Here is a 14,055-nt window from a genome sequence, read left to right as displayed (position 1 = left end):
GGAATGTAAACATATTCATTTAGATCGTCATAAAATAAATAATTATTTTCCGCATTATTGCTTATAGGAGTTTCCAGTATGCTATATTCAATGTTCATTAAATTCATATTAGTTTGATTTTCTTCATTATCTTCTTCTTGTGACGTTGAAGGTTTATAATTATGAAATCTTACTATAGAGCTTCCATGTCTATCTTTATAAATAATGGATTCCGTTGGTTGTAAGGTTTGTGGTTTATTGTTTAATTCTAAATTAAAAGTCCAATCCAATCCTGCAAATAATGTTGATGAGAAGTCTTTAGGTTTGAGGAAATAAATGTCTTTTGTCGTAAGGGTTTCAATAACATTAGTAATTTGAACTTTAAAACTATTGTTAATATTTGTCATGATTTTTTCTAGAAAGATTATGTCTATTTGAATATTATGTCTTTGAAAGTCTCCATACCCTCTGGCTTGTACTGAAATTTTAATATGTTCTATAAAGTCCGGGATTGTCATATTGAAGTTTGGACAGAAATAGGTAATTCCTAAATTGTTATTCATATCTACTTCAATGAGTCCAATAACTGCCTTATCATTGTCAGAAAATCTTGAGTCGTAAAGAACTAAAAATACTTTAGCTCCTATACTTTTTCTAGTAAGTTCTCTTAGTCCAAACACTATTAATCCTAGATGTATGTAGTGATGTTTTCTTTGTAAAAGTATTCTTGCTGATTCTTCTGTCATGAGTGTAAATCTTTCTTCACCTCCATCTGGTAGATGAAGTGGTTGTGTTCTGTGATGTGTATAAAGTGATGTAGAGAAGGATAATAGTCCTTGATTATATATTCTTTTTGGGTTTAAGGTATTTAATTGTTCGTTAGAAAAAGTGTCTAAATTATGTTCTATGTCTATAAGTTCTTCTAATTGATAAGTAGCAATATTTGTTGAGGACCTCCTGGGTATTACAGATAAGTTTTTATTTGGTTGTCTTAAAGTTTGTGATAATCCAGAAAAACTTTCAGTTTGTTTCTTTGTTCGTAGATCCATTTGAAATGACATCTTGAGTCTTATAAGTAAGAAATTTATAAGTAGTAGGTTGTTGTCGGGTAACTGTTTTTCCTAAAGACAATTTACTAAGGTCTTTGTTAATACTTTCAAGAGTTTCTTTTAGATTACTTGTGTGGGTATCTTTATAGATATGATTTTTGAGAGTAAGTAGTTGAGTTTCTAATACCGTGAGCCTATAATGTAAAGAAGTAAGTAGTATTAGTATGATATTATTTTGTTGTACTAGTACTTGGTCGAGTGGAACAATTTACCAGCCCAGCTTAGCTTAGGACTTAGATAATGGTTAGGCCAGATAGAGTCCAAAATGGATTTGCTATATTCTTAAAATAGCAAGTTAGGGTTTAAAAGTAAACGCCTTCCTCCGCACGTTTTCCCTTCTATTTACCCGGCGCGAGCCCAGCTCCGGCTGCCTAGAACCTGCGAGTCTTGCTACGCTCCTTCTCCAGCAGCCTCATCGAAGGACGAGAGCATCCTTCCGCGGCGAGGCTTTTTTTTTCAACCTTCGTGCTCACGCTCTACAGATATCTTTTCGATTCTCCCCTTTTTTTCGTCGAAGAGAGGCGGTGGGTCGACGATATGGAGAACAGAAACTACGACATTCCCGAGAATGCAAACGAGCGTGAGCTTTCATCTCGAAAACTTGGGGAGAAATTCCTTTTTAATCCTTGGCTGATTATAATAATTCATGCTAATATTCTGATGCTATCTTCTTGTTTTTCTATGAATCCTTTTGGTTTGGGTGTGTTCAGATTGTCCTGGCCCGCAATCCGAGGAGGCAGGGAAGGCTGATTCCTGTGCTGGATGCCCTAATCAACAAATTTGTGCCACTGCCCCCAAAGGCCCCGATCCTGGTATTTTCCTCTTAATTTTCCTAGTTACATCGAAACCATTGTTTTCTTTCTGAAATAAGAAATGTTTATCGTAGATTATGCAATACATGATGGGGTTTAACAGTAGAATATTATTTATTTTTGAAGTTTTTCAAATTGATTCCAAGTTGTTGCTTTTATGTGATTCCAAATTCTTACTTGCTATGTGCTTGCTGGATGAACTCATGCAACTTGAGATGAATTATTATTTCCGAATATAACCGTGTATCTTCCTTGTATTTGTCTTCTTTGATTAATTGTGGAACTAGCTTAAAAAATATCAACAAACTCTTTCAGACTATTTAACGTGTTAAATTTTTTCTTTATGTTTGTAAGCCATTTTGAGTATTGGAAAATGTTGTTTCAAGACAATCCATAAGTGATTGAGTAAACAATAAATTAATAAAAACATAAGAGCTAGTCAGATAATGATGTGGAAAGACAATTGTCAAGAAAAGGCCATGAAAGAATGAAATAACTATGAGATTTTTACAACTAGAATGCCAGGAACATGTCCAATATTAGTATAGCAAAGTGGCAAATGCATATATCATCTCCTATGTGTATGTATGTTGAAGATAATTGCGTTACATATAGCATAACTGGTCCCTATATGTTGCCTTTAGTAAGTGGGGTAGCAGTCTAAGCAGCTAGCATATTTAGAAATCAACAAAATCAAAATGTGTCTCATTCTAACTAGAGTTAAACAAATCAAATAAAGATCTTAATTTTTTATTATGCTAGGCCCTTTTCAAATAATAAGGATTTTGTTGTTTTTGTTTTCCCTCATATAAAGAGAGTTTTTGTGATCGTGAAACACAAAATAAGTTTTTGGTGCAGTGGTTTTCATGTATTAACTTTGTCAATGAGTCAAGGTTTATTTTAATTGAACCTTTTTCCTTTCTACATTGGTGTGGTTGCTAGACAAGGACTGATTGATCGCATAAATCCCCAACCAAAAAGATGGGAAAACCCACCATCAGACAGAAACTGTTAGAGGGCGACCCTTCTTAAAAGGAAGCCAATAAAGCAGTCCATGTTTGGGGTGATCCATTAGGGAGCACACAAGGCATGAAATCAAGTTAATTCAAAAAAAGAGTTATCGTTACTAAATTGGCTGCTAACCCCTTGAGGAAAAATGAGTTCATTCGGTAGGATCTCTAGGTCTCTTCCTCTTTGAAGTCATGATCAAATTTGTAACATTTGTTTTACGTAACAAAGATGAAATTCAGTGTGATGAGTCAATCTACAGCCAGAGTCATTTGTTTGCAGTTAATACGATTAATTGGATGGCCCTTGTATGTTCTGTCTGTATTAACCAGAGTTCTAAAAATCGGTCTCGGCAGCCGCCTAGGCGCTAGGCGCCAACCAGCCGCACTGAAAACATGCTAGTCGGTCAACCTAGGTGGTCTTGGCTCCTAGGCGGGATTAGGCAGCCATAGGCGCCGACTAATTGATCGAATTGTCTAAGCGCCACGGAAATAGTGCAGAGTTTAATGATTTTTTTTTTAGTTTGGGCTTTTAAATTTAAAGCTCAATTAAAAAAAATTGAAATGTAATCTTTTTTTGTGTTGGGCTCAAGTTTTATAAGCTCTAAATTTTTGTCCAACAAGAAAATCGATTTGTTGCCTTGCCTTAGTGGCTAGCATCAAACTCATAAGTCATGAGTGAGAGAACTAGAGTGAGAGAACTTCACGAGGGCGATTTTGCATCCGAAAAAGAAGAGGATCACAATGATGATATTGAACTTGTGTTAATAAAGAATAAGTTGTTGAAAATAATAGAGAAGAAGTAGAATAAATTTGTGATATTTTATTAGTTGTGTAATTTTGAACTCATTTTAAATTTGATGTTATTGTGTTAGTTATAGAATGTGATTTATTATGCCTAGCAAATTTGAGAACTTTGGTATTAACTGAACCAAACTATTGATTCCATCAATCTTTAATTAAAATATACTATTTACATAGATGTTCATGTAGTAAACTTATAAATAATTCATTAAACTGAACTTAATTTGGTACATAATCTGAAGAATGTCCATTTTTGTGATTTTCGTCCATCATTTATAATGCCTTTGTCAAAATTTTCAAGAAATCAAGAATACTATGTACTATTTTCAAAATCATATTTATTAATAGAATTCACCAACTAGGCAAAGTTTCTGCAGCATCATCATAAAGATAATTGATTTTTTTTTCCAATCCACATCAGATTCTTCTTGTTTTGAGGCAAATCAATGTCTCAGTTATCTACAATTTGGGACTTCTATCAGGCATTTGCTAAGGAAGAGTTCTGTTGGCTTCCACGTACTTAGACTTTTCAATAGTTCCTAGTTTCATGGATTTTTGCTTTCATCATTTTGTAGATTTCCTATTTTACCATTTAGAAGTGTTAGTGAAAAAGTACCTATAAGCATATCAGTTTAACTACTGTTTTCCCCCTTTTGAGCAACTTCAAGAACTGCTAATTTTCTTTAAAAAAAAGACCTATTTCATTGTTATATTCAGAATTTAGTAGCACCTGTGTACAGTTGAGAATTTGTTTGACTTGTTATACTTGATGCCTATTTTGCATGTTAATCATCCAGGAACTATGTTTGTGTCAAATCCTTAATGACATCATCTAAACCTTGAGATACATTAATATAGTCAAATAACTCAAATTACTGAGAGATAAGTAATGTTTTTGACAGACTTGGTGACTATAGCAGAAAGAATGGCAACAATTAAGCACAAGATACTCATCCTGTCTGGAAAGGGTGGTGTTGGAAAGAGTACATTCTCAGCGCAACTCTCGTTTGCCTTGGCTGAGCTGGAGAACCAGGTTGGCCTTCTTGACATAGATATATGCGGACCCAGCATCCCAAAGATGATGGGCCTTGAAGGGCATGACATCCATCAGAGCAACCTTGGCTGGTCCCCTGTCTACGTTGAGTCGAATCTTGGTATCATGTCCATTGGATTCATGCTCCCACACCCCGATGAAGCTGTTATATGGAGGGGCCCTAGAAAAAATGGACTCATCAAACAGTTTGTGAAGGATGTGAATTGGGGGGAGCTGGACTATCTCGTTGTGGATGCTCCTCCTGGAACATCTGATGAGCACATCTCTATCGTACAGTTTTTGCAAGCCACCGGCATAGACGGTGCCATCATCGTGACCACCCCACAGCAGGTGTCCTTGATCGACGTGCGCAAGGAAATTAGCTTTTGCAAGAAGGTAGGCATCCGGGTTATTGGGGTGGTCGAGAACATGAGTGGCTTGAGACAGCCAATCTCAGACATGAGGTTCCTAAAGTCGAATGAGACGGGAGACGAGGATGATGTGACTGAATGGGCATTAAGCTACATCAGATCGAATGCACCAGAGCTTCTTTCTGTGATTTCATGCAGTGAGGTGTTCGATGCCACAGGTGGTGGGGCTGCAAAGATGTGCATGGAAATGGGAGTTCCATTTCTGGGAAAGGTGCCGATGGATCCTCAGCTTTGCAGGGCGGCAGAGGAAGGGCGTTCCTGTTTTACTGATCAGAAATGCACTGTTAGTGCTCCAGCATTAAAGAAGATAATCCAAAATCTCGTTTCTTCCTTTGAATAAGTTCCAAGGACTGGCATCTTCACGTGAAGTTATATGATAACTACAGTAATTCTGTTGTAGATTTTTCGATTATAATGTCGTTTAAAATAGTTTCATCATAGTTTTTCCTTCTAGTGTGGCTTGTGTTGATTTTCAGGAAAAGAATAAGTTGAGACTTGATCATTTGTTTCTCAAGTAGATATCAAATTCTGAAATTTTGTGCAATTCTTTATCAGCAGCTTCCGGCAATCCAAATGAATAGGGTTTGTGGCCCCAGTTGCAAAAATGTCTAAAGAATTCTCTCTCTTCTTCTCCAAATCTCGGCGAGGGCCATTTACTTTGGCTATGATCAACTGTTGAAATCTTTGATCGCGATCGACCGAAAAAAAGGTTGGAGAATGTGTTCCCTTCGTGAAAGCAAAGCCTCCACTTTCTTGTTTGTTTTTTTCAAAGCAAGCTACTTGTTTCATGCAGGACAAATGGACAATGCGATGTGTCCTACTAGCTCGCTCCTTAATTTTCACACTACAGCTCAATGATATCTCTCTAGTGCTTCTCAAAACCACAAGCGATTGACATATATGTTCTCCTACAAGTCAATGAAATAATTCTTAGCGAGAAAACTGACAGGTTCAGATATGACGTGTCTGTGTATATATTTATATATATATCTTCTCATTGCAGTTGAGTGGGGGAGGGTGGGCTGGCTGTCTTCCCTTCACCCACAAGAGTTACATCTTGAGAAGCTTCCAACCTTGTCTCGGCTCAACAAGTGGTCAGATGAAGATTGTTTAGTTTAGATTAATCGAAACGCATCGAGTCTTGGCATTGACAAGTCAGTGGAACCACTCCCTTCAATCTCAAGTTTGCCGACTTGTGATTGCTTTTTGATTTTTCATATTATCTACATTTTGTAGGAGCCACATTATACCTGTAGATTTGCAAGAAAAAGGGGATCAGCTTGGTTCTGTTTTGACTGATCCTCCGGCTGCCGGCGCCTAGTCTAGTCCTGGTCGTCCGCCGGCTTTGCATCGTTGCCTGGAGGGCTGGGGCAGTTGAATGGAGCCCTCGTGGGTCCCTCGAATTTGCCGCTTGATGTCCCCTCTGCCTCCCACTTTCTCGCCGGCGCCTCGCCGCCGTCCGCTCTCCTGGGCGTGGCCCGCGCCGGAAACTTCGCCGACAACGTGCGGATGAAGAACGAAGGCCAACGGTCTGACCTTCCGAAACGTACGCCCCTCCCGGCGCGGTTTCTCGCGTCGTCTATTGTTGATCCGCCGACGACGCGGTGGGAGGTGCCTTCGTCCGTGAGCTCGAGGCGGCTCGTCGGAAAATGGAGGTTGTTGGGGGTGGCAAAGATCTCCCTTCGAATATGATCCGGAAGCCGGAGGGTGTAGCGGTCGACGTTCTCCCCGGGAAGTGTCACGGAGTGCCCGGTGGAGTATGAGCGTAGTAGCTTCGGCGGCCGCAGTCTCCACGACCGCGAACCTACATCCCTCCTCTGTCTCTCCGTCAGCGAGGCCATCGGCTCTGAACCCGTCTTCGGATCGACGACGACGGCCACTTGATCCGGCGGCAGCGGAGAAACAGGGGGTTCGAGGGACGCAGGGGGGTCGATGGAAGGGGGCGAATCCAAAAGGTAGATGGTGGCACCGCCGGATTCTTCGGCCAGGTTGGAGCGGCAGACGGGGCAGGTGACGTGGGAGGCCAGCCAGGCGTCGATGCACTCGGGGTGGAAGGCGTGGCTACAGGGCGGCAGGAGGCGGAGCGCGTCGTCGTCGTCGAACTCGCAGAGGCACACCGCGCACTCCAGCGCGCCCTTGCCCAGCTTGAGCCCCTTCACATCGGCGTAAAGCAGCGTCGGAAACGTCTCGATGACGTCAGCGCTGAGCCCCCTGTTCTGCTGCAGCCGCGACAGCAGCCGCCGCGGCCGGCCGGGGCCGCCAGGGTCGTCGAAGCTGCCGCCGGCGCAGCGGCGGATGTAGATAGAGAGGAGGATGACGAAGAAGAAGGCCGTGACGAGGAACACGATGACGATGGCCATGGTGGGGTTGAAGGTCGGCGAGCCGAAGTAGGGGTTATACTTATCCGACGGCGTCGAGGGAGGCGGCGCCTGCGCCAAAGCGCACCTGGCGGCGACCAGAAGCCACAGACTCTTAATCACACAGCCTGCACCGCGACTCGTCCCCATCACTCACCGACCGCCGGAGAAGCTTGTACAGTAAGAGAAATCAACAGTAGTGAAGCTGGGAATAAGATAAAAACGACCCAGCGACGCTCCGAAGCTTCTCGGGCACGTGAGACGCACGTGCGAGGCAAATTTCTGAAGCTAGTGAATCAGAAAGAAGACGCCAAAGAAGCATTTAATTAACAGCGTGATGCACTTGCTGAGTCCAGCCGAACTGTCGATATTGAGGAGCGACGACGGTGTTGTTGGAACGTCAGGATCTCTAGTAGTTGCGTTGGATGATTGGGTTTAGCATACCGAGGACACTCCCTTGGATTCGGTGCTCAATTAACACGATCGAAAGCATCGTAAAATAACAACGAAAACTTGTTTAGAGCAGGAACGACCATCAAACTCCAGCCCCGGACGTGTTGCACAGTTGGTGCTCCCACGGTGACTGATCATATCGGAAAGCAGGGTGATGATGTGCTTGATAGATGGCATCAATGTTAATGGGAAGGGGACGAAGATCATGATGTGGGTGAATTTGGAACTAGAAGTTGTGGATCTATGTACATTATAGATAGAGTCAACGAAACTTTAAAGTGAGAAATAGGGAGGGGATTCTTAGGATAGGTATTTTGATGCTTAAGTCAGAATCGTAGATGAGCAAAATAGAGAAGAAGATTAATAGTAGAATGGTAAAATAATGGTGTTAATCGGTGTATGTATGGATGTTTTTACGTACTTAGTTAATGGAGATGATCCATTTTTATATCATCTCTTACAACCTCCGTATTAATGAGGTGACAGAGAATATATGATGTAAGAGTATGTCGGGTAGTGGAAGATGTACGACAACTTTCATGTGGTCGAAAGAGGTTTCGTTGCATGTATATGTTAGACTAGTGGAATATTTTCTGATAGATAACTGTTATTCTCTGATACGTTATTACGATTCTCTGGAAATGCTATCTCCTAAAGAGAATCGGGCTAACTGGATATATGTTGGGAGCTTTGTCAAATAAAAAGCGGGGAGCTGAGCTCCGTAGGTTCGACCAGCTCTGAGGGTTGATCGGTTGTATGTTGAGAACCTTGCATTAGAGAAGTGGGGAGTTGGGCCTCGTAGATCCAACCGATGTTGGGATCGACCAGGTTTATGCTGAGAAACTTGCATTGAAAAAGTGGAGAGCTTAGCCCCATAGGTCTGACCGCCCATGGGGTCGATCGACTGTATACTGGGAATCCTGCCTCTGTGAAGTGGGGAGCTGAGCCTAGGTGTCTCACTCGGCATGGGGTCAATCGGCTATAAACTGAGAGCTCTGCTTTTGCGAAGTGGGGAGTTGAGCCTCATAGGTTCAATCGGCTCTAATTTCACCCAGGTTTATGTTGGGGATTCAACATTCACTTGGACAAGATGTTCGATTGATCTTATGTTGGGATTCATCTTGCACTCGGTTGCTACACTTAAATATAGAGTTCGGCTCAACCGAGCAATGTGTCTAGCATATTCGATCGGATTAAAGGTCTAATCGGTTAGAGCACTCAGCAGTGACACTTGACTCATTTTGGCTTAACACTAATACGACCTGAGGTTTCACTGACTCTGAGGGACTTGGGATCCGATCAAACCAGCAGTTCAACCAGCCAACCCAATCGCCCGAGACATACGACCATGCTAGTCCCAAGGGTTGACCCCTTCTCGACTTTGACCTCCACATCAGCCAGCTTTCTTGATGTCGAACCCAACTTCGAGGGTTCTACTGTATTCGTCATATCACTAGCCTCCCCTTCAAGTCCAGTCGAAGAAGAATGCAAGTCCGACTGACTAGACACTATATTTCTTATGTCTCTTGTTCTTCACTCGGACTCTTGATCCTAGTGCTGCTGCTCAAGTTTATTCTTGAGCTTTGCCCATTTGAATAATTAGTAGTTGTGGTAAGAGTTGAGAATAATTGACTGGCTGGTGGTTGGGTGCAAGAGCTAAAGGTGAGCATTCGGTTAATTCGGTCTATAAATTAACTGAATTAACTAAAAATTGATTTAATATTGACTAATTGAATTGAATCAAAATTTTGTTAAAACTAAATTAAATTAAAAATTGATTATTTCGGTTAACACCGAATTAACTGAATTTATTTAAAAAATAATAAAAAAGAATTTATATAAAATTAAAACTAAATTAACCGAATGCTCGCCCCTAGCAAGAGATTGCTCACTTATGACTCGGTCGAGCGGCTTAAGAATCTGGGACATAGGTGCGAGAGGATACTTGCGTATAACTCGGTCGAGTGGTTCAAGAGTTTGGAATAAAGGCGTGAGAGCAGACTCTCTTATAACTCGGCTGAGCGGCATGAGAGTGAGACATAGGCACGAGAGCATACTTGCTTATAACTCCGCTGAGCGACATGAGAGTATGAGACATAGGCACGAGAGCATGCTTGCTTATAACTCAGCCGAGCGGCTCGAAAGTCTGGAATAGGCGTGAAAGCAGACTCACTTATAACTCGACTGAGCGGCACGAGAGTCTAAGATATAGGCGTGAGAGAATTCTCTCTTATAACTTAGCCGAGCAGCTTGAGAGTATGGAACATAGGCGTGAGGGCAGACTCACTTATAACTCGATCAGGCGACTCAAAAGTCTTGGACAAAGGCGTGAGAGCATACTCTCTTATAACTTAGCAAGCAGCACGAGAGTCTGAATATAGACACGAGAGCATGCTCGCTTATAACTCGACCGAGTGGCTTGACGGCCTGGAATATGCACGAGAGCATGCAGACTCGCTTATAACTCAGCCGAGCGGCACGAGAGTCTTGGACATAGGTATGAAAGAATGTTTGCTTATAACTCTACCGAGTGGCTTGAGAATCTGGAATATATGTGCTAGAGAAGACTCGCTTATAACTTGACCGAGTGGCTTGAGAGTTTGGGATATACGCGAGAGAATGCTCTCTTATAACTCGGTCAAGCAGCTTGAGAGTCTGGAACATAGGCATAAGGGTAGGCATAGGCAACTCAAGAGTCTTCGACAAAGGCATGAAAGCATGCTCTCTTATAACTCGGTCAAGCGGCATAAGAGTCTAAGACAGGCGGGAGAGTAGGCACATTATAACTCGGCCGAGTAGCACGAGAATTTAGGACATAGGCACGAGAGCATGCTCGCTTATCACTCAGCCAAGAGGTATAAGAGTTTGGAACTTTGGCTCAAAGATTAGAGGGACGTCGTTGGAGGCACGGTATATGACCCGAATGCCTTAGAAATTGGACGCACAGTGTATGGCTCAAATACATTGAAACTGGGAGGCATAGTGTATAACTCTAATGCCTTGGAGCTCGGAGGCACGATGTATGACCTGAATACTTTTGAGATTGGAGGTATCATGTATGACCCCGGATGCCTTCAAGAATGAAGACATAGTGTATGACCTGAATGCCTTGGAGTTTGAAAGTACGGTGTATGACCCAAATGCCTTAGAGCTTGGAGGCACAGTGTATGACTTAAATGTCTTAGGGAGCGGAAGCATGGTGTATGACCCGAATGCCTTAGAGAGCAGAGGCGCGGTGTATGACCCGAATACCTTAGAGAGCAAAGGCACAGTGTATGACCTGATTGCCTGGGAACTTTGAGGCACGTTGTATAACCCGAATGCCTTGGAGAGCGGAGACATGATGTTTGACCTGAATGGCTTGGAGCTTGGAGGTACGGTATATGACACGAATGACTTGGAGAACGAAGACATGGTGTATGACCTGTATGCCTTGGAAAGTGGAAGTATGGTGTATGGCCTGAATGTCTTGGAGAGCGGAGGCACGGTGTATGACCCGAATACCTTGGAGCTTGGAGGCACAGTGCATGATCCAAATGCCTTGGAGCTTGGAGACACGATATATGACCTGAATGCCTTGGAGAGCAGAGACACGGTGTATAACCTGAATGTCAGTCCGATCTTAATTTCCTGCTTGATAAAGAGATATTTTAGAATTTGAATTCTAACATTCTAGTTCATACTTATTTTGAGATGGTTTGAGCCGATAATCTCAAACCACCAAGCAAGGATAGAAGAGTCGATTGGTATGGCCAAGCTGCCAATCGGGGCTACCAAGTGGACAATAGATTAAAATTTATCCTGAATGGGGATGCCGAAAGAATTTGTTGCATGAAATTGTTGTAATTTACACCTACAACTGGAACTATTTTAGAGTTGTAAATATGCTTGAACTTTTGGTCCTTTGGGATTTCTGATCGGATGCTCATTTTGACTTTTGTTGATCGGACTTGACTTGCCAATTAGACGTTGTCCATTTTGATTATTGTCGACGGGCTTTTACTTGTGGATGTCGATCGGACTTGACTTTCCTAGCAGACGTGGTCTGAGTGTCTGTTTGGCTCTTCCTACTATGTTCCTGAAGGAGATCCTTCATAGGGGAGCGAGGATTATCCTTTATTCTCTTCTCCTGAATCGGCCATTCGATGGAGCCTCTTGGGATACTAATGACATTCACTTGTAGTATGATGAGAGGATTGATGGTAGTCACAAAAATGTCTACATCTTTTAGGCGGTGACTGATCCACTTCCTACACTACTCTATCTTCCTAGACTGGTGGAAGAATCGAGCGAGGGTTTCTGGGGAATTCCAGAGGTGATGGTGGTTTCCGATTAGCTTGACCGATCAGAACTGAGACAGTTTCCTCCTTTTTCTAGGAAGGTTTTGCATAAATCTTTGAAGTAGCAAATAGACTCGGCAGGGAGCCGATTGAACCATCTTTATGTTGAGCTAGAAAAAGTGGTAAGAAATACTCGACACTTAACATCATTTGTGTATTGATGAAGGAGGATCACATTTTCAAATTTAAGTAGATGATCTTCTGGGTGGATTTCTCCTCCATATTCTTCGATTGCTAACTGTCGAAAGCAATTCGACAGTTTGCCCTCCAAAATTTCTTGGGAGAATGACACACTTATTTGCTCGATGGAGATATTAGCCATCGGCGCTTTCCTCTTTCAAAGATCCAAAGTGGGTGCGTCTTCAGAAGAAGATACTTGGGGTCTTTCTGCCCATCCTATATCGTCGAATGGGGTGCGAAACAATGCCCTATGATACACGATTGGGGAGGGTGACATGAGCGGTAAGCTAATTGGCTACGTAGGCGCTTGCACAAAGCCAGCTGAAGGAGGAGGAACTGGTTGGAACTTAATCAATCGTTCCACTTGGGTCCCTCGCTTAGTGTGAGGGCCCGTCAATGATACAGCTGGGTCATTCTGCAAAGGACACCCAGTTACTACTTGTTGCTATTATACCAATCTCTGTGCTCGAGCTGCTATTAGCTACTCCAAGTCTTCTTGTGACAAAGTAATGGTAGTGAGTCATATAGTCTCTTCCATCTCCATATTTCATATTCAAGCAAAGATTTCCACAGACGATGTCAAATTTGATCTCGTCTGAAAGTGGAGAAGATGACATGCTAACTAGGTGACTCCAATATTGACAATGAGGAGACAAAGACCCTGATAATGTGGATAAACCTAGAGCTAGAAGTTGGAGAAGTGGGAAGCTGGGTCCTGTAGGTCCGACCGGGCATGAGGCCGATCGACTGTATATTGGGAGCCCTGCCTCTGCAAAGTGGGGAGCTGAGCCCGGGTGCCCAACTAGTCATGGGGCCGACCAGCTGTAGACTGGGAGCCCTGCCCTTGAGAAGTGGGGAGCTGAGCCCGAGTGTCCGACCGACCATGGGGCTGACCTGTTGTAGACTGGGAGTCCTTCCTCTGCGAAGTGGCGAGCTAAGATCGGGTGTCTGACTGGCCATGGGGTTGACTGGCTATAAAATGGGAGCCCTGCCTTTGCTAAGTGAGGAGTTGAACCCTGTACATCTGACGGACTCTAATTTCGCTCAAATTTATGTTGGGGATTTGACATTTCACTCGGATTTACGTTGGGGATTCGACATTCACTTCGACAAGATGTTTGGTCGGATCTTATGTTAGGGATTCATCTTGCACTTAGCCGCTACACTTGAATATAGAGTCCGGTTCAACCTAGAGGTGTGTCTAGCATGTCTGATCGGACCTTTGGCCCAATCGTCTAGAGCACTCGATAGTGACACTTGACTCATTTCGATTTGGCACTAATATGACTCGAGGTTTCGCTGACTCTGAGAGACTCAGGATCCGATCAGACCGGCGATTCATCCGACCAACCCAATCGGTTGAGAGATGCGATCATGTTATACCCGAAGATTGATCCCTTCTTGACTTTGACTTTCATATCAGCCAATTTTATTGACGTCGAACCGAACTTCAGGGGTCTTACCTTTTCACCATATCATGTGACTTAATCCGTTAAGTCCAGGGATGGATGTCATTCTCCAGAGTAAAATGTATACTCATTTATCCTGAT

At 42.8% G+C, this 14,055-nt stretch overlaps 2 protein-coding genes across 2 annotated transcripts; one reads left to right on the top strand and one right to left on the bottom strand.

Moving 5' to 3' along the window:
* Positions 1-1,407: 1,407 nt before the first annotated feature.
* On the top strand, positions 1,408-5,719 carry LOC122036859 (cytosolic Fe-S cluster assembly factor NBP35-like). The gene is made up of 3 exons (XM_042596284.1): positions 1,408-1,668; positions 1,799-1,900; positions 4,614-5,719. The coding sequence occupies exons 1-3, from the start codon at positions 1,626-1,628 to the stop codon at positions 5,513-5,515; spliced, it is 1,047 nt and encodes a 348-aa protein (XP_042452218.1). The 5' UTR covers positions 1,408-1,625; the 3' UTR covers positions 5,516-5,719.
* A 551-nt stretch (positions 5,720-6,270) lies between these two features.
* LOC122036858 (E3 ubiquitin-protein ligase ATL31-like) lies at positions 6,271-7,708 on the bottom strand. The gene has a single exon (XM_042596283.1). The coding sequence runs from the start codon at positions 7,680-7,682 to the stop codon at positions 6,498-6,500; it is 1,185 nt and encodes a 394-aa protein (XP_042452217.1). The 5' UTR covers positions 7,683-7,708; the 3' UTR covers positions 6,271-6,497.
* Between the last annotated feature and the right edge of the window lie 6,347 nt (positions 7,709-14,055).

The sequence above is a fragment of the Zingiber officinale genome, unplaced genomic scaffold (assembly GCF_018446385.1).
Source record: "Zingiber officinale cultivar Zhangliang unplaced genomic scaffold, Zo_v1.1 ctg222, whole genome shotgun sequence".
In the NCBI taxonomy this organism is placed as follows: Eukaryota; Viridiplantae; Streptophyta; class Magnoliopsida; order Zingiberales; family Zingiberaceae; genus Zingiber; species Zingiber officinale.
Note: the sequence above shows the minus strand (reverse complement) of the source record. Positions and strands in the feature narration are given on the sequence as shown.